This window comes from Chiloscyllium punctatum, chromosome 10 (assembly GCF_047496795.1).
Source record: "Chiloscyllium punctatum isolate Juve2018m chromosome 10, sChiPun1.3, whole genome shotgun sequence".
In the NCBI taxonomy this organism is placed as follows: domain Eukaryota; kingdom Metazoa; phylum Chordata; class Chondrichthyes; order Orectolobiformes; family Hemiscylliidae; genus Chiloscyllium; species Chiloscyllium punctatum.
This window is the reverse complement of record NC_092748.1, coordinates 108,600,131-108,627,291: the sequence shown is the minus strand read 5'-3', so window position 1 is coordinate 108,627,291 and position 27,161 is coordinate 108,600,131. Positions and strand designations below refer to the sequence as shown.

Sequence of the window (27,161 nt, the reverse complement as noted above, 5' to 3'; positions counted from 1 at the left end):
GGACCGATCCTCACAGTTATCCATTTGGCCGAGAGGGGGTGGAGGGTCTGACAGAGAATCTCATGCGAGGCCCTGACTGTCCCATTTATGCTGCTAATGATAAGGTCACCTGAGAGCGCCCACGGGGGACTATTTGTATAAATGTAAATCGCACGTCAGGCTAGAATGCCAGAACCAGTGAACGTTCCCATTCCCTGCTCCATACCCTGTCCAGCCACCGATTGTTTCTTTCTGGAAGTATTCTTGGTCTTGAGGTTGTCAACATGACTACAGGTAAAATGTTCAAACCCAGTGGGACCACAATTCAGGGTGATTACCTGAGGACTTACAATGGGACTTATTTTCTCTGTGGTCTCAAAGTATATCCTTGGCTCCCTCCAAATTGGTCTAGATAAGCAACGGTTGCTCACGATGGTTCTAGAGATTTGCCACACTTTAAAAATCTTTATCATTATCACTTGTACCTTCTATCATCTCTCAATTCAAAATCCTTATACGAAAAAGTCCAATAATTTCTTCAATGCTAATTGTATTTACTCTTACATTTTGTCTGGTTAATACTGGAGTTGGATGTTTTTACATCACGTGACAGCAGGCAACAAGAATATTAGGGTTCTCCTTTGGAGGTGTATGCAGCTGAAGGTTGTGTTCACTGGGTGACACTGTAGAGTACTTCATTTATCCAGGCGATAACTTCCCATCAGTGGTGGGCAGGTTGTTGGAGGGAATCCTGAGGAACTGGATATACATGTATTTGAAAAGGCAAGGACTGATTAGGGATCGTCAACATGGCTTTGTGCATGGGAAATCATGTCTCACAAACTTGATTGAGTTTTTTGAAGAAGTAACAAAGAGGACTGATGAGTGCAGAGTGGTGGACGTAGTCTATATGGACTTCAGTAAAGCTTTCGACAAGGTTTCCTATGGGAGACTGATTAGCAAGGTTAGATCTCACGGAATATAAGGAGAACTAGCCATTTGGATACAGAACTGGGTCAAAGGTAGAAGACAGAGGGTGGTGGGTGGAGGGTTGCTTTTCAGATTGGAGGCCTGTGACCAGTGGAGTGCCACAAGGATCAGTGATGGGTCCATTACTTTTCATCAGTTATTTAAATGACTTGGATGTGAGCATAAGAGGTATTGTTAGTAAGTTTGCAGATGACACCAAAACTGGAGGTGTAATGGACTGTGAAGGTTACCTCAGATTACAACGAGGAGTGGTAGATGGAGTTTCTCCTGATTGGTGAATCCACCCTGATTGGTGAATCCAGAGCAGAGGGTAACAGTCTCAAGATGTGTAGTCAGCCATTTTGGACCGAAATGTGGTGAAATGTTTTCACTCAAAGGCTGAACCACCTATGGAATTCTCTGCCATAAAAGGCTGTGAAGGCCAATTTAAAAGAGTATATTTAAGAAAGAAATGGATAGATTTCTGGAAGCTAAAGATGTTGAGGGGTATGGGGTAGAGGCTCGATGGGCCCACTGGCTTATGTCTGCTCCTATATTTGTGTTTCCCCAAAGTTACTAACACCAGCTACAGTACACAAGCCACCAGTATGATAGATAGGTGTATCATTCAGAGAAATGGAAAACAATATCATTACAGAGGCAAGACTGAAGGATCATGTTGACTTGGAACTGACAGCAAACCAGGAAAAAATGGTCAGGTGGCTCCATAACATAATCGAGAGGGATGACCTCAGTTCTGGAAACGAAGATGTAGAGAAAGTTGCGTAGACATGCAAAATTATAAAATGATTTGTCACTTGTTGGAATCGCACAGTGCAGCATAAAAGGAGGAAATAATGAAAGGTTGTGGAAAAGTAAGGTGGTAACCACAGAAAAATTTAATACACGTATCAAGAGGAAAAGTCAGGTGAACAAAGTAGCCATGTTGAGGAGTTCATAGAACTCTGGAGCAGACCAGAGAACAGGCTACACTAAACCTAGTATTTATGTCACAAGATGAAATCAACAATCTAAATGAAGGTTCTCTTTGGTTGCAGCAGCCACAATACAATTGATTTTTACAGTCAAGTTGAGGGACAGAGTAGATCCAAGATGATTTAAACAAGATGCAGTGGTAAACATTTAAGGAGATAATACAGGGTATAGATACATCCTAAAGAATGGACCAACCATACTTAGATAACTGGAAATATTAAAGGTAGTATAACACTTGAAGAAAAATCTCACAATTGTGCCCAGACAGGTGGCAGGTCAGAAGAGTGGACAGAATATAAACAGCGAAGAAAGACTAAAAGACGAATAAACCAGGGGGAGAAAAAAAAAGGAGAGAAAGCTTGCTGGAAATATTTTTAAAAAGTTACAATTTCTATAAATATTACAAATGGGAAGAATTAATAAAGCTCATGTCACTGATTCTTGGGAACAAATGATGGTATGTAAGGAGTTGGCAAATGAATTAAACATATTTTGCATTGGCCTTCACAACAGAGGATACAAGTAACATCCCAAAAGTAGGGATAAATCAAGAATTGGAAAGAAGGGAGGAATTTGGGAAAAATCACAATCATCAGAGAAAAATGTTACTGTGTTTACTGTTGTAGCAGGGGGCTGACAATTGCCATGCCCCTAACAGTCTGCGACGAGGGGTCTAAAATCAAGTGGCTATCGAAATAGCTGTCGCATAGATTTTAGCTTCCCTTGATTCACAGGTGATCCCATTAGATTGGAAGCTAGCAAATGCAACTCTTTCATTCAAGCAGGGCAGGGCAACAGAAAACAGGAAACTACAGACCAGTTAGCGTAACATCTGACATAGGGGAGATATTAGAAGCTGTTATTCAAAAAATTATAGCAGGGCACTTGGAAAATTTCAAGACAATCAGACAGAGCCACAGTCTTGTGAGGGATTTAATTATGTTTGAACAACCTACTGGAATTCTTTGAGGAGGTAGCACTGCTGTGGACAAAGCTGCAGCTACTGAACTTTGGTTTTCAGAAGGCATTTGATAAAGTGCCACATCAAATATAAATGCTCGTGGTGTAGAAGGTAGCACATGTTTTTCCAAAGATTGGTTGGCATACAGGAAGCAGAAAGTAGGCATAAATGGATCATTTTCAGGCTGGTAAACTATTGTCATTGTAGTACCAAAGGGACCTCAACTGTTTACAATTTATGTGAATGTCTTACATGAAGGGAAGAAGGTCCAGTTGCTAAATTTACTGGCAACCCAACAATAGATTTAAACTTAAGTTGTGAAGACTATGTAAGGAGGTTACAAAAAGGTACGTTAAGTGTGTGGATAAAGATCTGGAGAATGAAAATGATATGAACATTTGCAGGAAGAATAAAAAAGTGATAGGATTAGGCAGATATTGCAGAGTTTTGAGATGCAAAGTGATTTGGGTGCCCTTATGCATGCATCACAAAAGGTAAGTATGCAGGTAAACCAAGCAAATAGGAAAACTGATAAAATTTTAGTATTTATCACAAGGGGAACTGAATACAAAATAAGGAGATTATGCTTGTTCACAGCACATTGGTAGCACTGCACCTCGAGTACGGTGTACAGAATTGGACAACTTATTTACATAAAGTATGTAAATGCGTTAGCGGCAGTTTAGAGAATAATTTGAGACTATTCAGAATGAGATGTTTTAACAGGTAAGGTTGAAAGGGAGACTTCAATCTGCTGTCATTCATAAGAGTCAAATGGGTTGTAAGGATCCTTAGGTCTGGTCAGGTAGATGAAGAGAAGAAGTAGAACTTCTTTAATGGAAGAAGTAGAACTAGGTATCACAATCGAAGAATAATGGGGTTTCCATTTAAAACAAAAATTAGGGGATTTTTTTCCTCATGAGGGTTGAGTGTCCCTGAACAAGGTGGTGGAAGGCAAATCCTTGATTTATTTTAAGGCAGAGATAGATAAATTATTGATAACTTTTGATCACCTTGCTTAAGAGTAGCTGGGCATGCAGATTTGAGGTAACAATCAGATCAGCCATGATTGAATGTTGAATGGCATAGAAGTGAAAGGCTGAATGGCTTACTCCTGCTATTTTTCTAAACACCAAATTAAATTCAACACTACCTAAATAAAGCAAACCACTTGACAAGTAGGCCATCCAATACTTCAAGCATTTACTCCCTTCCTGACTGAGAGCTGTCATGTCTATTGTCAGTTGGGTGCACCATAACAACTAGCAATACCTTTTCAACAGCATTTTTAAAAATTCTCATTTGTGGGACTTGGGCGTCGCTGGCAGGCCAGCATTGATAGCCCATTCCTATTTGCCCTTGAGAAGGCGGGGATGAGCTGCTGCGTGAATCGCTGTAGTTCACTTGCTGTGGGTTAACCCACAGTGCCAGTATAGAGGGAATTCCAGCATTTTGACCCAACAACAGTGAAGGAACGGTGATATTTCCAAGTCTGGGTGGTGAGCAGCTTGGAGGGGAACTTGCAGGGGGTGATGTTGTCTTTCTAGATCTAAGTGGCCATGGGTTTGGAAGGTGCTGTCTAACGATCTTTGGTGAATTTCTGCAGTGCATCTTGTAGATTGTACACATTGCAGAACTTGCAAAATATTACAGAATGTACAAAACCAACAACATCCACAAACTAGAAGTTCCACAGGAAATAGATCAGCTGCTGTCCTCCTCCAGGTTACAAACCGTCCCCATGTACACAAACACCGTTCCTGCTTTCGGGGTCAAAATTCTGAAACTCCACCGTTCACATTGCTGAGAGAATAAATAAATGAAATGGACTGCATTCAGTTTTCCACTTCAACATGACTCTTCTTTGGAATTCTGTTTCTCTCATCACAGACACTGGAATGCTTGCTGAGATTCTTTAACACTTTGTTTTTATTTCAGACATCCAGAACCCACAGAACTTTGCTTTCATTTGAAATGGACTGGAATAGGGTGTAGGTTTGCTCGCTGAGCTGTAGGTTTGATATCCAGGCATTTCATTACTGGCTAGGTAACATCATTAGTGGCGACCTCCAAGTGAAGCGAAGCTGTTGTCTCCTGCTTTCTATTTATATGTTTGTCCTGGATGGGGTTCCTGGGCTTTGTGGTGATGTCATTTCATGTTTGTTTTCTGAGGGGTTGATAGATGGCATCTATGTGTTTGTTTATGGCATTGTGGTTGGAGTGCCAGGCCTCTAGGAATTCTCTGGCATGTCTTTGCTTAGCCGGTCCCAGGATAGATGTGTTGTCCCAGTCGAAATGGTGCTTTTTTTCCTCCGTGTGTAGGGCTACGAGGGAGAGAGGGTTATGTTTTTTTTGTGGCTAGCCTGTGTTCATATATCCTGGTGGCTAACTTTCTTCCTGTTTGTCCTATGTAGTGTTTGTGGCAGTCCTTGCATGAAATTTTGTAGATGACGTTGGTTTTGTCCATGAGTTGTACTGGGTCTTTTAAGTTTGTTATTCGACATAACAGCACTGTTCACCTCCATCAACATCGACCTTGCAAAGGAAACACTTACCACACTTTTAGAAGAGACCATTACACACACACCAACCACCATCAATCACGTTACCAACGAAAACATCATGAAGCTAGTGGACCTGTGCCTCACCACCCACTTCACTTTCAACAACATAGTCTACAAACAAACCAATGGTACACCCATGGGGTCTCCGCAAACAGGATTCATGGCAGAAGCGGTAATGCAAAGACTAGAACAAACAGCCCTACCAACCATCAAACCAAAAATCTGGGTCCGCAACGTAGATGACATCTTTGTCATCACAAAATGAAACAAGATAGAAGAGACATTTAACATCATCAACAACACCCTCACAGGAATAAAGTTCACCAAGGAGGAAGAAAACAACAACAAACTCACATTCCTGGATGTCACAGTCGAAAGAAAGGACAACGGAGAACTACAAACCTGCGTATACAGAAAACCGACAAACACTGACCAAATACGTAACTACACCAGCAACCATCCCAACAGACACAAATGAAGCTGTATCAGAACACTATTCCAACGAGCCACCACACACTGCAGCACAAACGAACTATGCAAAACAGAGGAGAACCACCTATACAACGTATTCAAGAAGAACGGATACTCAAAAAATACAGTCCGCAGATTCCTGAGGAACAAACCACGACAAGCAGACCTAACACAGTCAGAGACACTAACCACCTTAACATACATCCAAGAAGTCTCAGAAATGACAGCCAGATTACTAAGACCCCTCGGAATCCTGGTAGCACACAAACCCACCAACACTCTCAAACAAGAACTAACAAACTTAAAAGACCCAGTACAACCCATGACAAAACCAACGTCATCTACAAAATTCCATGCAAGGACTGCCACAAACACTACGTAGGGCAAACAGGAAGAAAGTTAGCCACCAGGATACACAAACACCAGCTAGCCACAAAAAGATGCGACCCTCTCTCCCTCGTAGCCCTACACATGGAGGAAAAAAAACACCATTTCGACTGGGACAACACATCTATCCTAGGACAGGTTAAGCAAAGACATGCCAGAGAATTCCTAGAGGCCTGGCACTCCAACCACAATGCCATAAACAAACACATAGATCTAGATGCCATCTATCAACCCCTCAGAAAACGAACAGGAAATGACAAAACCACAAACCCCAGGAACCCCATCCAGGAGAAAGATATAAATAGAAAGCAGGAGACAACAGCTTCGCTTCACTTGGAGGTCACCACTGATGATGTTAACTAGCCAGGCAATGAAATGTATGGATGTCAAACCTACAGCTCAGTGAGCAAACCTACACCCTCAACCTCAACCTGAGCTACAAACCTTCACAAACCTTGCATGGACTGGAATAGATTGAGAGAAAGGCTCAGTTTTCTCCAGATGGGGGCAATATATCAGCATAATTTATCTTTGAGACATAGAGACCAGCCTGGCATGTCTCCATTGCATGCTGCATCCTCCTCCTCCCCTTCCTGTAAATAAACCATGTATTGAGACTTATTTCTGATTTAAAACTCAATGACTTCACAATTCTTAATGTAGCAATAAAGTTTCTTAATGGGGAACTTTTAAAATGTCTTTCATAAACACCTCCCATTATTAAATGGACAAGTGCATGACTAAAATCTATACTAAATCTGATGAAATCATAAGGATAATTTCATATTCGTAATACTGTTAAAATAGTTACAATTGGTGTGGTGCAGTGAGTCAATACAAACCTGTTTGTGAATCTATGTGGCAGAACTCCATGGGGTGGCAGAGTGGTTAGCACTGATGCCTCACAGTGCCAGGAACTTGCGTTTGATTCCAGCCTTGGGTGGAGAAGTCTGCATGGAGTTTACATGTTCTCCCTTTGTCTACAAGGATTCCTGCCAAGAATTCTGGTTTCCTCCCACTGTCCAAAGATGTGTAGGTTCAAAAAATCCCTACAGTGTGGAAACAGGCCATTCGGCCCATCGAGTCCACAATGCCCTTCCGTTGAGCTTCCCATGCTCTATCCTATCCCTGTAATCTTGCATTTCTCATGGTTAATCCACCTAGTTTACACAACCCCGGACAAGATGAGTAATTTGTCATGGCCAATGGGAAGAAACTAGATTGGCAACATAGGGAGGATGTGCAAACTCCACACAGAAAGTCATTGGAGGCTGGAATCAAAGCCAGGACCCTGGCATTGTGAGGCAGCAGTGTTAAACACTGAGCCAATGTGCCACCCAAAAAAAGGTAGGACTTCATCTCCGTAATGACTGTTTGGTGGATTGTCCATGTTAAGACCTTCCTGTAGTGTCCAGGGATGTGCAGACCAAATGGATTAGCCATGGGAAATGTGGGACTATGGGGAGAGAGCTTGGTCCTTGGTGGGATGATCTTCAGAGGATTCTTGCAGACTCAATTGTCCAAATATCGTCTCTTTGCACTGTAATGATTCTAAACTCTCCAATGTGGACTAGTGCCCATTTATTTGATTGATTTACATCCATTTTCTAACTTGAATGGTGCAGAATTAAATTAGTTTTATTAGGGCTGCTGTGATGTCTAACGTCCCTTTGTCCATGAAGTGTTAAAGGATCTTTCAGGTTCCCATAACCAGTTGCAGCACATCTCCTTGAAAGATATGTACGTTTTTCACTGTCCTCCCTCTGTGGTGCAGTCCCTTTGAACATTGCTCCAGATTCCATTACCCTCTCTCTGGGTGGTATAGACACTTTAAGGGCCACCTCAAATGCCCTTCCCTGGACGAACAATCTAACAAAAGGTATCACATGTTCCTATGCACTTCAACCTGGGGTGTTGAGATCCCTTTTTAGCGGCGTGGCCTCTTTAAGTCCTCCCCTCCTGTGGGGGGGGGGGGGGGGGTCTGGCCCCTTTAAATCCCATCCACCATGGGCGGTTCCGTCCAAGTAAACCCCACCCAATATGGGCGGGACCGCCCCTGTAAACCACGCCCTATGTGGGCGGTACCCTCCCATTAAATCCCGCCCCCATGTCAGCAGTATCGTCTCACTAGACCCCGGCCAACAGCACGAGTGGTCCGAGTAAACCCCATCCCTGTGGGCGGCACTGTACCATTAAAGCACGCCCACGTAAGTGGTGCCGTCCCAATAAACCCCGCCCCACCGGACAGCCCCACCCATGTGGGCGGTGTCATTTCAATAAACCCCGCCCACCATGGCTACACTGTCCGTTCAACACCGCCTCGTGTGGGCGGTATCTTCCCAAAACCCCGCCCCTTATGGGCGGCCTTTTCCAGTTAAACCCCGCCCCATGGGCGGTACCGTGACTGTAAGTCCGGCCCTCCTCCCCGCTGCGGGAGGTACCGTTCCAGTAAACCCCGCCTCTTGGGGGAGGGGGTGCCTGGTCCCATTAAACCCCGCCCACAACCGCCCGTAGGGGCGGTACCGCCCCAATAAGCCACGCCTCCTGTGGGCGGAGCGGTCCCTTTAAATCCCTCCGAACGGTTGGCCCCGCCCCCTTCGCCCGGCTCCAGGAGGGAAAATGGCGGAACCAGGGAAAGGAGTGAGCGCCGGCTTCATCGCCAAGAACGTCCAGAAGAAGATTAACCGGGCGCAGGAGAAGGTGAGCCGAGCCGGAGGGATTGGGTTTGTTCACCTGGGGGTGAGATTCTCTGTACGTCACCCCAGGGGTGAAGGGGAGCGGGTCTCCCCCGAGCTCTCCCCAGGGGCCTGGGGGGTGGCGGTGATGAGGAGAGTGAGTGTGAGGGAGGATGGGTTGGGGTTGGGGTTGGGCGGGGGAGGGGGTGGTGAATGGTGTCGCTAATGGATGGAGCCGCCACTGCCGCACTCCAGCAACTGCGAGGTGGACGGTCTCCTTCAGCATCTCTCTCTCTCTCTCTCTCTCGGCCTCTCTGTCCTCTGCAGTCTGGGGGAGGGAGGGGTGGATGGTGAGTGGGGGTAGGGGGTGCTGCAGGAGGGGGAACTGGGGGAGCTGGTGTTGTATGTCCCCCTTTCACCCACCCTCCCGATACCTCTCCCTCTCCCAGACATCACCTTTATTGTGGGGGGAAGGGAGGGTCAAAGGTGATGGGAAGGTGTGATGGGGTTCAGTGTTTCGTTCTCTTTCCTCTTGCCCCTTTCGTTCTTTTAAGCACAGAACACTTGGCTTCTCACCCTTCACTGTGATGAGTGAGGAGAGTGACTGCTTTTTCTTGGGTGTGGGGTATGTTTCCTAATCTCCCTTAAAGGTGTTGAAGGGGTTGCTTTTTCTTAACCTCTTTCTGGTGGGGGTACTCTTCCTTAACCACCTTTATTTTCTGGGTGGGCAAAAGGAACAGGATGTTTTTTCTTATCTCCTGCCTTTTCTCTGGTGGTGAATGTGAAGCGTGTGCTTTTAAATGTCTTTTTTGTGGAAAATAGGGTCCTTTTAACCACCACTTTGATCGGGAAGGTGGTGTGCATTTCTCTCTCTCCTGTTGTCCTGTATTCCCTATGGCTAATCCACCTAACCTGCCTGTTTCTAGATGCTGTGAGCAGGGGAAAAGTGATGTGTTGCCTTACTTGCCTTGCCTGGGGTATGGGGAAAAGGGAGTTCTTTCACTCTGGTGCCTCCTGCGCCCCCCTCTTCCCCCCCCCCCCCCCCCCCCCCAAAAAAAAATTATAATCTTCTACTTTTAATATTGTAGGTCTGAGATAGAGGTGCAATGTTTTTATTCATAAGCAGGCTGGTCTATTGTCTGCTGCGTGAAGAATAAATCTTGTTTTATCTTTAAGCCTTGTGGATTTCAGCTCTTCTGAATGACTTTGCATTGCTGTTATGAGGGCTTTTGCTTTTTTCCCCTGGGTAATGAGTTCCACATCCTCATTCCCCACTCTTCCTTTTGCAATTTATCAGCAATCAGGTTGTTGACCTCTGTGCAAATGGAAATAGGTCCTCCCATCCGCACTGTTTGTGCCCATATTACGTGCATCAATTAAGCCTCCTTTGCTTCCAGTATTCCATAGTGCGATGACATGTCGTAATATTAATTGTCCAGTAATCCAGAGGCCCTTGCTAAAGCTCTGGGGATGATGGTTCTAATCCATCCACAGCTGCTGGTAGAATTTAAATGCAGTCACTAAATCTGAAACATAAAGCGAGTTCCTTAAACTTATCACATGGAGACAAAATCAAATCTTTTCATCTTGCACTCATCAGGTTCAGTATAGTTGGCATACTGCCTGCTGAGACTGGTTGACCAGCCTGTGATTGGAAGACTCTCCACACCGTGCTCTGTGTAACATGCGGTTCTAATATTAGGCAGCATTTACTAAATAATCTGTACTGTGCTTAGAACTGCAGCAGAAACCAATTTATGATTCAGTTCTGTTTGTGGTTTCATGAGCTTACATGCCCTAGAAGCGAAATGTATAGCCTGTTTTGAGTAGGCATAGAGAATGGGAGCTGAAGTAGGCCTTTCAGCCCTTTCAGCCAGTACTGCTATTCCCTGTGATAATGGTTGATCATCCAACTCAGTGTTTTGTTCTAGCTTTTTCCCTATACCCTTTTATCCTGTTAGTCCCAGGAACTATATATAGAACTCTAACTCCTTCTTGAAAACATTTACTGTTTTGACCTCAACTGCTTTCTGTGGTAGAGAATTCCACAAGCTCACCACTGCGTGGGTGAAGAAACTTTTCATCCCCTCAGTCAAATAGCCTACCCTGTGAATTGGTTTTGACTCCCTGGTTATTGGAAACAGCCTCTGTGTTTAACCTGTATGGTCCTGTTAGAATTTTATTGGTTTCTGAGATCCAAAGGCACTAGCCAGGATTGTGTCCTTTTCCCAAGCAGTGTACATGCCTGGATTGAGAACCAAGATTGACAGTCAACTGTTCCTACATCTCAACATTTGATAGTTAAACAAATGAGCGCACACTCATGCTGTATAAATTGGTGTTCCCTTCCTTTTCCCAAGTCTGGTTTCATGTGTCCTTGTCCTGATGAGGTTTGGAAAAAACTTTGTTTCCCTTTTTGCCTTTGGATTCTGTCAACACAAAAATTATTTATGGTTTGTTTCACTGATGATAACAATGTAAACCATCCTCCGTTCTGTTGAAAAACCCATCTGGTTCACTAACATCTTTTTGGGCAAAGAAATCTGGCAACCTCACTTGGTCTGACCTACATGTAATTCTAGGTCCACAGTGATGTAGTTGACTCTTAACTGCCATCTGAATTGGCCTAGCCAGACACTCAGTTTAGGAGCAGTTAGGATGGATAATAAATGTTGGTACTATAAGTGATGTCTTGGCTTATGAAATAATTTCTTTTAAAAACCTATTCAATCTTTCCTCACAAACAAAATTTTCTAGTTCAGGTAATCTTCTGTAAACCTTTCTAGTTAGTCATACAGCACAGAAATAAGCCTTCGATTCCACCAGTCCGTGACAACTGTAATCCCAAACTAAACTAGTCCCACCTGCCCACCCCTGATCCTAATCCCTCCAAGCCTTTCCTATTCATGTACTTATACAATGTCTTTTAAATGTTGTACCCACATCTATCACTTTCTCAGGAAGTTCATGCCACACACACCACCCTCTAAATAATTTAGCCATCATGTTGTCTTTAAATCTCTCTCCTCTCACCTTAACACTGTGTGCCATAGTCTTGAAATCCCCAATTCTAAGAAAAAGGCAACTAGCATTAACCCTATCTATACCCATCATTATTTTATGAATTTCTGTAAGATTGTCCCTCAACCTCTCGCTCCAATGGAAACGTTCTGACCCTTTCTTTATAACTCAACCTCCATTCACAGCAACATCCTGGTAATTCTCCCCTGAACCCCCTCCAACTTAATATCCTTCCTATAACTGGGCAACCAGAACTGGCCCCAGTATTCCTGACATGGCCTCATCCATGTTGGCTTAATGGTCAAAGTCACTCCAAGATACAGAGAGTTGTGTGGTTAATAGGTTACAATCATTTAACAATTAGCAAACTGTTAACTGCAGTATAATGAGTAAGCAGGCACTTTGTCCAGACACTACATGACTAGGGCTGGTGACTGGACAATGTTGGCTAGTAGTTAAGTGTCAGTATACAATAGATTCTTGTAAAAGAAAAACATTCCTATGTTGGGAAAGAGTTTCACTATCCTGTATTGCTACAGCTACAAGGTCAACCACCTCACTGAGCCTGGGAATGTAAAGTTTAACAAGCAGACATGAAAATGAGATTTAAAATGGTTTTCAATCTTTTAATATGTGACAAGATGGCTGCTTTGGTTATAACAAATCTCCCATACTGTGATAGACGTTGCTGTACTTTATATTCTTGGATTTATTTGATTCCATGTATTTGTAAAAAGTTTTCATTAGTTTTCATCAAAAAACATGTAATATTTACAAGACCATTTTACCTTTTTGGGTTGGTTATACAGTGTTGTAAGGTATAAGCCGGATATGTACTGCCCATAAACCTGCAGGTGTGGGAGGCTTTCTCTAGTCCATCCAACTTCCCTTGGGCGTAAGTTGAACCTTAAAAATGACATTCTCTCTTGCCCCTGGCTGAAATGATGACTGCATTGTTGCTTGTCAGTGCCAGCAAAAAGAATACTCATTCAAACCCTCAAATTGTGTAATTTGGTATGTTATGAAATGTGTGCTTGCAGTCTGTAAAAACCCTTTATATTTACAGATGAGTTTTTCAGAAATTTCTGTAGTTAATATTAAGACCAGTAATGTAAAGATCAAGACCAAGTAAGAATTTGTACACAGGTCCATTGTGTTCAAATTTTACCTTATTGTCTATAAAATAAAGGCACCTAGCCTCATATACAAGTGTTTCTGGTGTGATTTTAAGATAAATGTCTCAGGTTTAATTTGAGTTGATTAACCTTGGTTGTGACATGGCATGCTATGATTTTGTAGATTGGGCCTATAGTGTGGATGATTTATGTTCCTGCTGCCTATTGGGAACAGTGACCATTTGACTGAAGAATTGCCAGGGGATGGGATTGGACTTTGACTCCAAATCCCTGTAGTTAAATTAAAAACTGAAAGAACTGTGGATTCTGTAAGTTATTAACAAAAACAAATTGCTGGAAAAGCTCAGCCGGTTTGGCAGAATCTGTGGAGAGAAACGATTTTGGGTTCAGTGACCCTTTCTTAAGACCCTTCCTGTAGTTGAATTGCCTGTTGAAAGTCTTCTAACTTCACTTGCAAGGAAAATGTTCATTCCCTTTGGGAGGTATCAATCCTGATTTCTGTTTCTATTGGTTGATTTGTTTTATTGACAATAGAATATTCACCAGGGTATCGTAGCAAAAGTCCTTGTGGCAGGCGCACTGCCTTTTGGAAAAAACATGAACTGGAAAGTGCTGAGTTTGGGAGGTGGTAATTATAATTTCCCGAAGGATTGCTGGATATTTTGGGTGGAGGTGATATAACCCCTTGCACTAGTTATGAATAATATTGTTGCTATGTACTATGAATGATCCGATGTGCTCGATTGAAACAAAAACAAAGTGAATAGTAACACTGAGTCAGCCAGTGAATTGGAGACTAGCTGGAATTTGTATTTTTAAACCTAGTGCGAAGCTACAGCAAACACTGTCCTGTGTGTATTATAGGATGTAGGAAATAGGATATCATTGTGTTAGTGGTTCAGAGAAGGTTCACTACTTCCAGGTGATCAGGGTTGAACATAGCAAGAGTTGGACTGGTTGAGCTTGTACCCATTGCAGTTTGGTAGATTGAAAGATGATCTTCTTGAGACATCAAATGCTAAGATTTGATTGGAAGAATATTTCCACATCTGAAGTAGGCTATAATTGAGGGGTACATTTTAAGCATAAGAGGTCTTTGAAAATCTGAGAATTTTTGTGGTGTTGAGTGGAGTTTACTTGAAAAATACAGAAGACTGAGTAGGATAGATTTTTAATAGTTGAGGATTACAAGACCATAAAATGGGAGCAGTATTGCCCTTTCAGTCCATTTGAAACTGCTTTGCTGTTCAGTCGTGACTGATGGGTTTCTCAACCTGCCTTCTCCTTGTAACCCTTGCTCCCCTTACTAAACAAAAACACATCTGTCTTAAAAATACTCAATGACTATGCCTCCATAGCAATGAGTTCTACAGGTTCACCACCCTTTGAAGAAATTCCTTCTTTATCTCAGTTAGAAAGGATCATGCCTTCACCCTGAGGCTGTGCCCTTGGGTCCCAGTCTCTCTATTATTGGAAATATCATCTTCACATCCACTGTCTTCAGGCCTCTCAGTATTCTATAAATTCAGGGATAGACAAGTGAGGTTGAGGTCCGGTCATAATCCTCTTGAATGGCGAACCAGCCTTGTAGGCCATTATGGCTTACACATGCTCCGTGGTCCTGTACTCCGATGTAAACTCTTGCAGATTATCCATTTGAATATTGTCACTCTTGGTGCAAGCTCAGATTTTTTTGTTTGTTTCTGTGCAAATCTCTGCAATCACTGTTCAAATGATCCTGGTTACATATTGTAGTGAAGGAAGGAAAGGAAGTAAACCCTCCACAGTGTGGTTCCCCACTTGACCTTTGTTTTAATTTTTTGCAGTTATGCACAAAATGTTAAATACTCCATGAAAATGAGACTTGGCGTGCATAATGTTGGTTGTGGTACTGTTTGCAGTGCAATTTGACTACTTGCTAGTAGTTTGCATGGCTAAACGTTGCTTTGTGTTTCCAAGTATTGCAATACTTGAATGAGTGTGCCTCAGTGGCTAGCACTGCTGCCTCACAGCACCAGGGATCCAAGTTCAATTCCAGCTTCAGGTGGGTGACTGACTCTGGAGGTTGCACATTCGTCCCGTGTCTGCATGCGTTTCCTCTGGGTGCTCCGGTTTCCTCTCGCGGTCCAAAAATGTGCAGGTTAGGTGAATTTGCCATGCTAAAGTACCCATAATGTTCAGGGATGTGTAAGTTGGGTGCATTAGTCAGGGGTAAATATTAAGTAATACAGTAGGGGGATGGGTCTGTGTGGGTTACTCTTTGGGGGATCAGTCTGGAATTGTTGGGCCAAATGGCCTATTTCTGTACTGTAGGGATTATATGATAGACTGTCTCATCTGGATAGACAATCTAGCGTAGACACTGCAAACATTACAATGCAGTACCTAGGTAAAATGTCCTAATGTGAAACAGACAAACGTGATTATGATGGGCCTTTTTTGGCCTTGAATTTCTAAAGTACATAAACAATAATATGAAGCCATCTTGTGTGCAATCCTTATTGGAATGTAGAAAAAAATTGCAGTGGAATGGCAAAATTGAGGCTATGAAATCTGTACAAATCTAAAGTATTGGCCATAGTACTTGTCTTGGGATATTTCATCACCACTTATTAGGCAGGGCAAGAATTAATGTCTTTTCCAGTACTGCCATGGTCTCAGTGCTATGAAGTATGTGTGATTGTGCTGAAGTACTTAGGAGTAGGAGTAAATCTCATGTCCCACTAATGCAGCTGAGATTGCTCCTGGTACTATACAAAGGCTGATTCCTTAAGGATTTTAATAATTGGTGAATTGAAAGCTTCTTTTTGGAGTGTGAATTGGCAGAGTTGAAATGTAAACCAGCACTATTATGTTATGTACTCATTATCTTTGTATAATTGGAGTGCAATGCTATCTTTTCAAAGCCGTATGGGTGTTTAACAGTTGTCAGATTCATTGCCTCTAGTCAACATTGAAAATTTGCAGCTGCTTCAAGCTTTTCACTCCATATTATAGCTGGCTGAGGTTGATTTCCAGGATAAATATTAGCCAGTGCAAAGTCCCGTGCTGTTGAGCCATTTTACAACATTGCATAGTTTCAGGCTTGTGTGAAAGGTATACTTCAGACAGTGCAGCACTCTGATGCTCCAATTACAATACCAAGCAATGTAATATCTTCAGCCTCTGAGTGGGACTCTGAAACTATTGCTATTCCTTGTATGCCAGATCAGCCTTCAAAAAAATAGCCGTTTGTCAAAAATGTCGTATAGTGCAGAACAGGTGTCGTCATCACACTCCTAAAATGTAGTGAAACCTAAATGTGACTAGCTGACACATGCTAGAGAAATGCCATCAGCAATGCTTGGACTACATTCTTTAGATTCATGAAGAATGCCACTGAACAAATGTTAGTGGTATTCTTAAAGTTGACTCCTGACAGGCAAAAAGCTTAGTGAGTTTTGAGAAGAATTGTAGCTCAGGTTGAGGTCCTGGATGTAGGTTTGCTTGCTAAGCTGGAAGGTTCATTTCCAGACGTTTCGTCACCCTACTAGGTAACATCTTCAGTGGGCGTCAGGCGAAGCACTGTATATGATTCCTGCTTTTTATTTATATGTTTGGGTTTCAACTGGAAATGACACAGCCAACCCAAAGAAACCCAAACATATAAATAGAAAGCAGGAATCACGTACAGTGCTTCGTCCGGAGGCCCACTGAAGATCTTACCTAGTAGGGTGACGAAATGTCTGGAAATGAACCTTCCAGCTCAGTGAGCAAACCTACATCCAGAGGCAAAAATCAATTTTGGTGGACTAGATTCTGCATGGCTGGAAAGCATATCCCTTGAGTCAGATGTACAGCACAGAAACATACTCTTCGGTCCAGTTCATCCTTGTTCTTCAGATATTCTAAACTGATCTAGTCCCATTTTCTATCATTTGGCCCATATCCCTCTAACCCTTCCTATTCATGTACCAATCTAGATTACCTTTAGATGGAGTAATTGTACCAGCCTTCTTCACTTCCTCTGGCAGCGCGTTTCATACACACACCATCTTCTGCATGAAGTTGCTCCTCTGGTTCTTTCCAACTCTTTAGCCTCTTGTCTTAAACCTATGCCCTCTAGCACTCTGGGAAAAAGACCTTGGTTATTCACCCTATCCATGCCCCTCATGATTTTATAAACCTTGCCAAGGTCTGTCACAAAGGTGCCAATCCTTTGAGAGCTAAATTGGTAACCCTTTGAGTACTGGAGACCGGTGTAGTTCAATTGAGATGTTAAAAACTTTTCTGTCTAGAAAAAGGGAACGTGGTGACATCATCTTCAAGCTAGGCACTTCAGGAGTAGATTCAGGGTAGTTTTATCCAATAATGATGGAAATGTAGGAACGTCCTAAGGGTGATTACCAGGAGAGTGAAGGATGGAAAGCAGAAAATGGAATTGATGTGTAGATCAGTTAGGATCTTGGGCTCTCAGAGCTGAAAGGCTGTCTCCTGTTTCAAGCTTGTTTATTAATGCTTAGGTTCATGTGCAATTGGTGCAAGTCTCTGGCTGTTTATATGCAGTGCATCTTTTTTACCCACGACAGTGATGCTAATGTCATTTGCCTATCATTTTATAGTCCACGTTGTTTGAAGACTTGCTCCTAGAGATGTGAGCATAATATATTTGGACACTCTCTGGCACTTATCATTTTCATGATGGGGGGGGGAGTGTTCTACTGTCAGAACTACAGATGTGACTAAATTGAGTCTGTTTTAAGTGGAAGTGAAAGATTTTTCCTCTTTTAAATAAAGAACAGTTTTTGTGTTTTGGTTAACCCCTTGCTTTATTAAACAAAATGTGGCCCATTGGTTGTGGATAATTTTATTTGTTATTGAAATAGCCAGTGGCAGTACAGATGAGTAGATTTTTTTAACCCAGTGTTAGGATCTGGAAGATGCTGCCTGACAGGATGGTGGAAGTAGATTGAACCAACTTTCAGAAGGGAAATGAAGATAAATTTGATTGAAAAAACAATTATTGCCATTCTGTGCGAACAGGAGAGTTAGGCTGGTAAGGATAGCCAATGATCTCAGTAGTATTGCTAGACTCTTAATCCAGAAACTTTATTAATGTTCTGTGGATCTGGGTTCAAATCCTGCCATAGCTGATTGGAGTCCTATCTAGCATATAAGATTATGGTTATTGGAGGTTGCTTTGCAGGAATTCCTCAGGGTCATGTTCTACATCCAGTCATCCTCAGCTACTGCTTCAACCGTCATGGCCCTTCTCTCCATCATAAGGTCAAAAGTGGGACCATTTGCTGATTATGCAATGTTGAGCACCATTTGTGACTCTTCAGAAGCTAAAGCAGTCCATGTTCAAATGCAACAACATCTGGTCAGTTTCCAGACTTGGGCTGACCAGTAAATAGCAAGTAACATTTGCACCACTTAAATGCCAGGCAATGGCAATCTCCAATACAAGACAATCTAACCACTGTTGTTAACATCCAATGGTGTTATAATCACTGAATCCCCCACTATTAACATCCTTGGGACTACATTGACTGAAACTCAAACTGGTTTCACCTTGTAAGTACAATGCTGACAAGAGGAGATCAGAGGCTGGCAATCTTGCCGTGAATAACTCACTAGATGTTAAACTTAAAGATTCAGAAGAGATTTACAAGCTTGTTGCTGTGATTGGAGGGTTTGAGTTGTATGCAGTGCAATCCAGGCTGGGGCTTTTTTCCCTAGAGCATAGGAAGCTGTGGGGTGACCTTATACAGGTTTACAAAATCTTGAGGATAACGTAAATAGCCAAGGTCTTTTTTTCCCTGGGGTGGGGAAGTCCAAAATGTGATGGCAGAGGTTTAAGGTGAGAGGGGGAAAAAAGTTTAAAAAGGACCTAAGGGGCAATTTTTTCACACGCAGGGTGGTGCATGTGTGGAGCAATCTGCCAGAGGAAGTGTTGGAGATTGGTACAACTGCAGCATTTAAAAGGAATCTGGATGGGTACATAAATGGGAAAGGTTGAGATGTGGGCCAAATGGTGGCAAATAGGTTCTTGATTGTCAAGGAAATCAAAGATTATGGGGAGAAAGCAGGAAAATGGGGTTGAGAAACTTTATCAGCCATGACTTGAATGGCAGAGCAGACTCGATGGGCCAAATGGCCTAGTTTCTGCCCCTATGTCGTATGGTCTGAATGGAACTGATTAGTTTAAGGTATCTGGTGCGGATGTATTGGTCCCAAGTATCTTTGTCCTTGTTGTATCCTATGACACTCAAACAGGCACAATGGTCCAAATTGATTCTACTTCTGTCTATTATCTGGTCCTCCTACTTTATGGTTTATGGTCACTATGTTTTCATGTGTGGATAGTGAGAACTGCAAATACTGGATTCAGTGGATAGAGTGGACCTGGAAAAAGCACAGCAGGTCAGGCAGCGGATAAAGGAAATTTGTGTTTCAGGTTAAATTTTTCATCCGATTCTGATGAAAGGTTCTGACTTGAAATATCAACTCCCCTTCACTGCTGCTTGACCTGGATGCTTTTACTGGCTTCAGTTTTTATCCACCTATGTTTTCATGAGTAACAACAATAGCTGTTGTAACAGTGTGTAACAACGTGTAAAAGTGATCATTATTAAGCTGTTTTCTTTGTGAATAGTGTTTCAGACACAAACCTCCCTCTGTCAGCCAATGAGGTGATTTCACTCTGAAGTAATGTTTGACCAGATGTCTCTTTTGCCTCTGGGCTGCTTGTGCATCTTTTCCCCCCATGGAAACCCATTTGAATCCACTTTCTTCCAGCATCTGAAGTTCTTTAAACCCTCGAGTTGATCCTTGCGTGAATTTTTTACTGTTTTGGTTACACCATTGAGTTACATCTGGAGAGTAACAGCATGTATAATTAATTGCTTTTTGGGTGTTTATTGAAACCTTCCAAGCTTTGGAGGCTTCAGCAAAACCTCCGCAATGATCTTGAGGCTGTTTGCATAGATGTCTTTCATAAAATAAATATACTGCATTGTTCCAATTATTTACATTGTATGTGTAGCATACATGAGTTTCATGAGTTCAGTTTTAGCATTCATGGGATGAAGTGCCATTGGCTCGGTCAGCTTTAATGACTATTCCATCTTGCTTTTGAAGATTGTGATCTGCCTCTTTGAACTGCTGCAATTGTTTTTGATGTAGGTAGACACACTGTGCCAATAGGGAGAGAATTCCAGATTGTTGACCCAAGTGTTGAGTGAATGATATAGTTCCAATTCAGGGTGATGAGTGACTTGGAGAGGAACATGCAGGAAGTGATATTCCTATATATTTGCTACCCTTATTCTTAATGATAAGGTTGCAGGCTTGGAAGATGCTGTTGAAGGAGCCTTTGTTAACTTCGGCAGCGAGTATTGTAGATTGTATACGCTGCTGCTACTACTACTGAACATAAGACCATAAGAAATAGGAGTGGAAGTAAGACCATTTGGCTCATCGAGTCCACTCCACCATTTAATCATGGCTGATGGGTGTTTCAATTCCACTTACCTGCACTCTCCCTGTAGCCCTTAATTCCTTGTGAGATTAAGAATTTATCAATCTCTGCCTTGAAGACACCCAACATCCCTGCCTCCACTGCGCTCCATGGCAATGAATTCCACAGGCCCACCACACTCTGGCTGAAGAAATATCTCCTTATTTCCATTCTAAATTGACCCCCTCTAATTTTAAGGATGTGCCCACAAGTCCTAGTATCCCTGCCTGATGGAAACCATTTCCTAGCAACTACCCTTTCAAAGCCATGCATTATCTTGTAAGTTTCTATTAGATTCCCTTCAACCTTCTAAACTCTAACAAATACAATCCCAGGATCCTCAGCTGTTCATCGGATGTTAGGCCTACCATTCCAGGGATCATCCGTGTGAATCTCTGCTGGACATGCTCGAGTGCCAGTAAGTCCTTCCTGAGGTGTGGGGCCCAAAACAGTATTCTAAATGGGGCCTAACCAGAGCTTTATAAAGTCTCAATAGTACATCATTACTTTTACATTAGAACAATTTTGAGATAAATGACAACATTACATTTGCTTTCTTAACCATGGACTCGACCTGCAAGTCAACCTTTAGAGAATCCTGTATTAGCACTCCTAGATCCCTTTGTCCTTTGGCTTTGTGAATTTTCTCACTATTTAGAAAGCAATCCATGCCTGTGTTCTTTTTTCCAAAGTGCAAGACCTCACATTTGCTCATATTGAATTTCATCAGCCATTTTTGGACCATTCTCCTAAACTGTAAATCTTTCTGGAGCCTCCCCACCACCTCAGAGCTACCTGCCTGTCCACAACTTTGTATCATCGGCGAACTTCACCAAAATGCCCCCAGTCCCTTCATCCAGATCATTAATATATAAAGTGAACAGCTGCGGCCCCAACACTGAACCCCGTGGGACACCACGTGTCACCAGCTGCCATTCCGAAAAAGTACCTTTTATCCCAAGTCTGTCTTCTGTCAGACAGCCAATCCTCAATCCATGCCAGTAGCTCACCTCAAACACCATGGGCCATCCTCACCTTACTCAGCAGCCTCCCGTGAGGCACCTTATCAAAGGCGTTTTGGAAGTCGACGTAGATAACAACATCCATTGGGTTTCCCTGATCTAACCTACTTACCTCTTCAAAGGATTCTAACAGATTTGTCAGGCATGACCTCCCCTCACTAAGTCCATGCTGAGTTGTTCTAATTCGACACTGCACTTCCAAGAATTTAGAAATCTCATACGTAACGTTGGATTATAGAATTTTACACACGAGGTTAAACTAATCGGTCTATAATTTTCCATCTTTTGGCTTGATCCTTTCTTGAACAGGGTTTTTTTTCCAATTTTCCAATCACCTGGGACTTTCCCTGACTCCAGTGATTATTGAAAGATTGCAAACAAAGCCTCTGCTACTTCCTCAGCCACCTCCCTCAGAACTCTAGGATGTAGCTCATCCGGGCCAGGAGATGTATCAAGTTTTAGAACTTTTAGCTTTTCAAGTACTTTCTCTTTTGTAATGGCCACCATACTCCATTCTGCCCCCTGACTCTCCTCATACAGCAGGGCTATATGATTATTTCTGGCTGTGGTACCAATCAGATGCTTTGGGTCCTGGGTCCTCTGAGCTGCTCTTGTAGCCATAGTATTAATTGCAGAATGTTGCTCGTTTGAGGGCTGATGGGCAGAGGAGATTGTGTAATGTTAATGCCATTTAATGTCAAGGCGTGATTGTTAAATTCTTGCATTAAAAATACTTGTTGCTTGGCATTTGTGGCACGGATATTACTTGCCCCTTGTCAGCCCAATTTTGTTATCCAGGTCTTGCTGCATTTGGGCATAGGTGACGACCGTATCTGAGGAGTTGTGAACATTTGTACAGCCATCAGTGAGCTTCCCTGCCTCTGGCCTTCCTTTAGAGGGAAGGTCTTTGAAAGAAGTGAAATTGTTAGGCCGGGAACTCTACTGAGGAACTTCAGCTGAGATGCCTTCAACAAACACAAGATCATCGTCTTCAAACCACATGTTGCTTGATGGCAAGGATTTTCTCCTTCCCTTTAGACTTCAACATTTTTTCAAACTCCATGTTTCAGCTAAGGTTGTGAAGACACCGGGAACTGGGTGGCTCTCGCAAATCCCAAGTTGAGCGTCAGTGAGCAGGTCATTGTTAAACAAGTATTACTTAATAGCACTATTGATGACTCTTTCAACATATTCCTGATGACTAAAGGTAGACTGGGAGCCAGGTTGGATTTGTTCTGCATTGTGTGCAAGAATGCCTGGGCAATTTTCTATATTGTTAGATGTCAGTCCTGCAATGGGAACAGCTTAGTTAGGGATACAGTAAGTTCTGGAGCACTAATCTTCAGTATTAGCCTTGGAATATAGTCAGAGCTTAGTCTTTGCAATGTCCAGAGCCTTCACCTATCTTGATATTACAAAATGGAATGAATTGAATTGACAGAAAGCTAGTATCTGTGCTGGGAAGCACAAGGGGATTTTGTTTTGGGGCATCTCCTCTCGTGAGTTATTTAACTGCCCTCCACTATTCACAATTCGATGTGGCAGGATTGAGTTTACATCTGATCTGTTGGTTTTGGAATTACTTAACCCTGTCCATCATTAGCTGCTTATACTTTGTTTTATAACTTTATTGCTTGACACTTAATGTTTAGGTATGGCTGACGTTGCTCCTGGCTTACACTCTTCACTGAACCTTGGCTAGATACCCTGAATTGATAGTATTGGTAAAGTGGGCGATATGCTTGGTATAAGGCTGCAGATTGTGTTGGAGTGGTATGTTTCAGAGTGATTGCAGTGGATGTTTGGTCTTGAGTTGGTAACTCTGTTTGAAGTCTATCCTATTTAGTACTGTGGTAGTGACAAACAGCTTGATGTTTGGGGGTGGGAATCATTGTGAAGATAGGACCTTGTCTCTCGGGACTGTGCAGTGATCACTTACTGATACTGTTCTGGACAGTAACATCTGCAGCAGCAACTTGAGGGTGGAGTCAAATGTGTTTCCTTTTTTTTGTTGTCTCCCTCACACCTCAGACCCATACTGCCAACTTCTTTACTGTCTCAACTTATTTAATCTAAGTGGTGGTATTTATAGTCCCCACTCAGAAAGTTCAGCACCCTTGGTGCCACATCCACATTATGTTCAATTTGAAGTATTGATTCATCAGCGAAGGGGGTGGTGGCATGTGGTAGTCAGCAAGTTTCATTCCAAATGTTTAACCTGATACCATGAAATTTCATCACGTCTGGAATCAATACTGAGGATTCCCCAGGGCAGTCTCTCTGAAGCATTGTTCTCTCACCTGTGCAGGGATGGGGATAGTGATAGTGTTGGTTGAGATATTATCTGTCTCCGGTATAATTCTGATTGACTAGATCAGGCTGTTGTTTGACTAGTCTGAGACTAGCACTAGCCCCCAAATATTGGTAAGGAGGACTTTGCGGGGTTCAAGAGGACTGAGAGTTTGTCATTGTTATTTCTGGTGCCTTGGCTGATACTGGGTGGTCAGTCTGTTCCATTTCTCTTTTGAGATTTTTATGCAGCTGGTACTGTTGAGTTGCTTGTCTCATTTCATAGCGCAGTTAAAAGTCAACCACATTGCTGTCACTTGTAGATCAGTCAGGTAAGGACGACAGCTTTAATTTCCCCCAAAGGATACTACTGTACCAGATGTGTTTTTGTGTACTGAAAATGGTTGGTTTCATGGTCATAGACTTTTAATTCAAGGTTTCTGTTAAATTAACTCACCTGCTGTGGTAGGTTTGCACCAAGGTATCCAGGATATACCTTGGTGTCTGGATTACTACTGCAATGACAAAACCATCTCCTCTACATGGCTTTAGATCTGTGGCTTTTAAAGCACTTTGCCATGCTGGGGGAAATCTGTGTGCAGCTGGAGGGTAGTGGTAGGGTGTTAAATGACTTTCACATTGTCTTCTGTTGGGGTGGAGAGGGAAGAGGCGAACATGGGTACAAAGGTTGGGAAGATGAATTGAGGTTCTTGTGTAGATTGACATGGGGAGTAGGGAGGTATGTGGGTTTTGACAGGTTTAAAAGTCCAGACTGCTGTGGGAAATGAGAGAAAGTTATAGGGTCTGCAAGTCAAAGTTTTATTTCTTCTCTGGCTACAAGGAAGGTGCATGAGGACAGCAAAGGTAGTTCCATTTTAGGAGACTGTTGGCCGAGATCAGCGAGGGCATTGCTGACTAGTGAGTCGCACCTTGGTTGTAGTGACATTATTGGAGCAAATTCTGAAGGAGAGTGTCATAGAGTCCGAGAGATGTACAGCATGGAAACAGCCCCTTTGGTCCAACCCATCCATGCCGACCAGATATTCCAACCCAATCTAGTCCCACCTGCCAGCACCCGGCCCATATCCCTCCAAACCCTTCCTATTCATATATCCATCTAAATGTCTCTTAAATGTTGCAGTTGTACCAGCCTCCACCACTTCCTCTGGCAGCTCATTCCATACACATACCACCCTGTGCGTGAAAAAGTTGCCCCTTAGGTTTCTTTTATATCTTTCCCCTCTCACCCTAAACCTATGCCCTCTAGTTCTGGACTCCCCAATCCCAGGGAAAAGACTGTCTGTTTATCCGATCTATGCCCCTCATAATTTTGTAAACCTCTATAGGTCACCCCTCAGCCTCCGACGCTCCAGGGAAAACAGCCCCAGCCTGTTCAACCTCTCCCTGTAGCCCAGATCCTCCAACCCTGGCAACATCCTTGTAAATATTTTCGGAACCCTTTCAAGTTTCACAACGTCTTTCCTATAGGAAGGAGACCAGAATTGCATGCAATATTCCAACAGTGGCCTAACCAATGTCCTGTACAGCAGCAACATGACCTCCCAACTCCTGAACTCAATACTCTGACCAATAAAGGAAAACATACCAAACTCTTCCTTCACTGTCTTATCTACCTGCGACTCCATTTTCAAGGAGCTATGAACCTGCACTCCAAGGTGTCTCTGTTCAGCAACATCTCCCGAGGACCTTACCATTAAGTGTAGAAGTCCTGTTAAGATTTGCTTTCCCAAAATGCAGCACCTCACATTTATCTGAATTAAATTCCATCTGCCACTTCTCGACCCATTGGCCCATCTGGTCCAGATCCTGTTGTAATCTGAGGTAACCCTCTTCGCTGTCCACTGCACCTCCAATTTTGGTGTCATTTGCAAACTTACTAACTGTAACTCTCATGCTCACATCCAAATCATTTATGTAAATGACAAAAAGTAGAGGGCCCAGCACTGATCCTTGTGGCACTTCACTGGTCACAGGCCTCCGGTCTGAAAAACGACCCTCCACCACCACCCCCTCTGTCTTCTACCTTTGAGCCAGTTCTGTATCCAAGTGGCTAGTTCTCCCTGTATTCCATGAGATCTAACCTTGCTAATCAGTCTCCCATGGGGCACCTTGTTGAACGCTTTACTGAAGTTTATATAGATCGCATCAATCCTCTTTGTTACTTCTTGAAAAAACTCAATCAAGTTTGAGAGACATGATTTCCCATGCACAAAGCCATGTTGACTATCCCGAATCAGTCCTTGCCTTTCCAAAAACATGTACATCCTGTCCTTCAGGATTCACTCCAACAACTTGCCCACCACTGAGGTCAGGCTCACTAGTCTATAGTTCCCTGGCTTGTCTTTACTGCCCTTCTTAAACAATGGCACCATGTTTGCCAGCCTCCAGTCTTCCGGCACCTCATCTGTGACTATCGATGATACAAATATCTTGGCAAGAGGCCAGCAATCACTTCTCAAGCTTCCCACAGAGTTCTTGGGTACACCTGATCAGGTCCTGGGGATTTATCCACCTTAACCGTTTCAAGGCATCCAGCACTTCCTCCTCTATAATTTGGACATTTTGCAAGATGTCACCATCTATTTCCCTGCAGTCTATATCTTCCATATCCTTTTCCACAGTAAATACTGATGCAAAATATCCATTTAGTATCTCTCCCATTTTCTATGGCTCCACACAAAGGAGAGAATTTGAATTAAAGTTTCATCTGGGATTCGCAGTAAGTTAAAATCAACTAGGAGAAAGCGAGGACTGCAGATGCAGGAGATCAGAGCTTAAAAATGTGTTGCTGGAAAAGCGCAGCAGGTCAGGCAGCATCAAAGGAACAGGGGAATTGACGTTTCGGGCGTCAGCCCTTTGGTTTATGCCTGAAACGGCGATTCTCCTGTTCCTTTGATGCTGCCTGACCTGTGCTTTTCCAGCAACACATTTTTAAGCTCTTCATCTGGGATAGTGAGCAATATGGGTTTGTCAGGGAGGTTGTGCCTTCCACATTTTGAATTTTCAAGGTGGTGTTGAGGGTTGTGCACTTACATGCAATACATTATCTTTAAGCAAGGCCTTTGACAAGGTCCCACATGGGAAATAGATAGTTTGAGCACTTGAGATCCAAGGTAACTTGGCAACCTGTTAATACCCTTGGGTCATTGTTCATTTCAAATTTCACTGG

The 27,161-nt window shown here is 42.9% G+C and overlaps 1 protein-coding gene across 7 annotated transcripts in view; it reads left to right on the top strand.

Annotated features, from left to right (window-relative positions):
- Positions 1-8,894: 8,894 nt before the first annotated feature.
- bin1a (bridging integrator 1a) overlaps positions 8,895-27,161 on the top strand; it is a 159,239-nt gene continuing 140,972 nt past the window's right edge. For all 7 annotated transcript variants that reach the window (XM_072579905.1, XM_072579909.1, XM_072579906.1 and 4 more), the window contains exon 1: positions 8,895-9,027. In XM_072579905.1, coding sequence (XP_072436006.1) covers positions 8,947-9,027 — 81 coding nt within the window. In that variant the 5' untranslated portion in view covers positions 8,895-8,946. The remainder of the gene's footprint in view (positions 9,028-27,161) is intronic.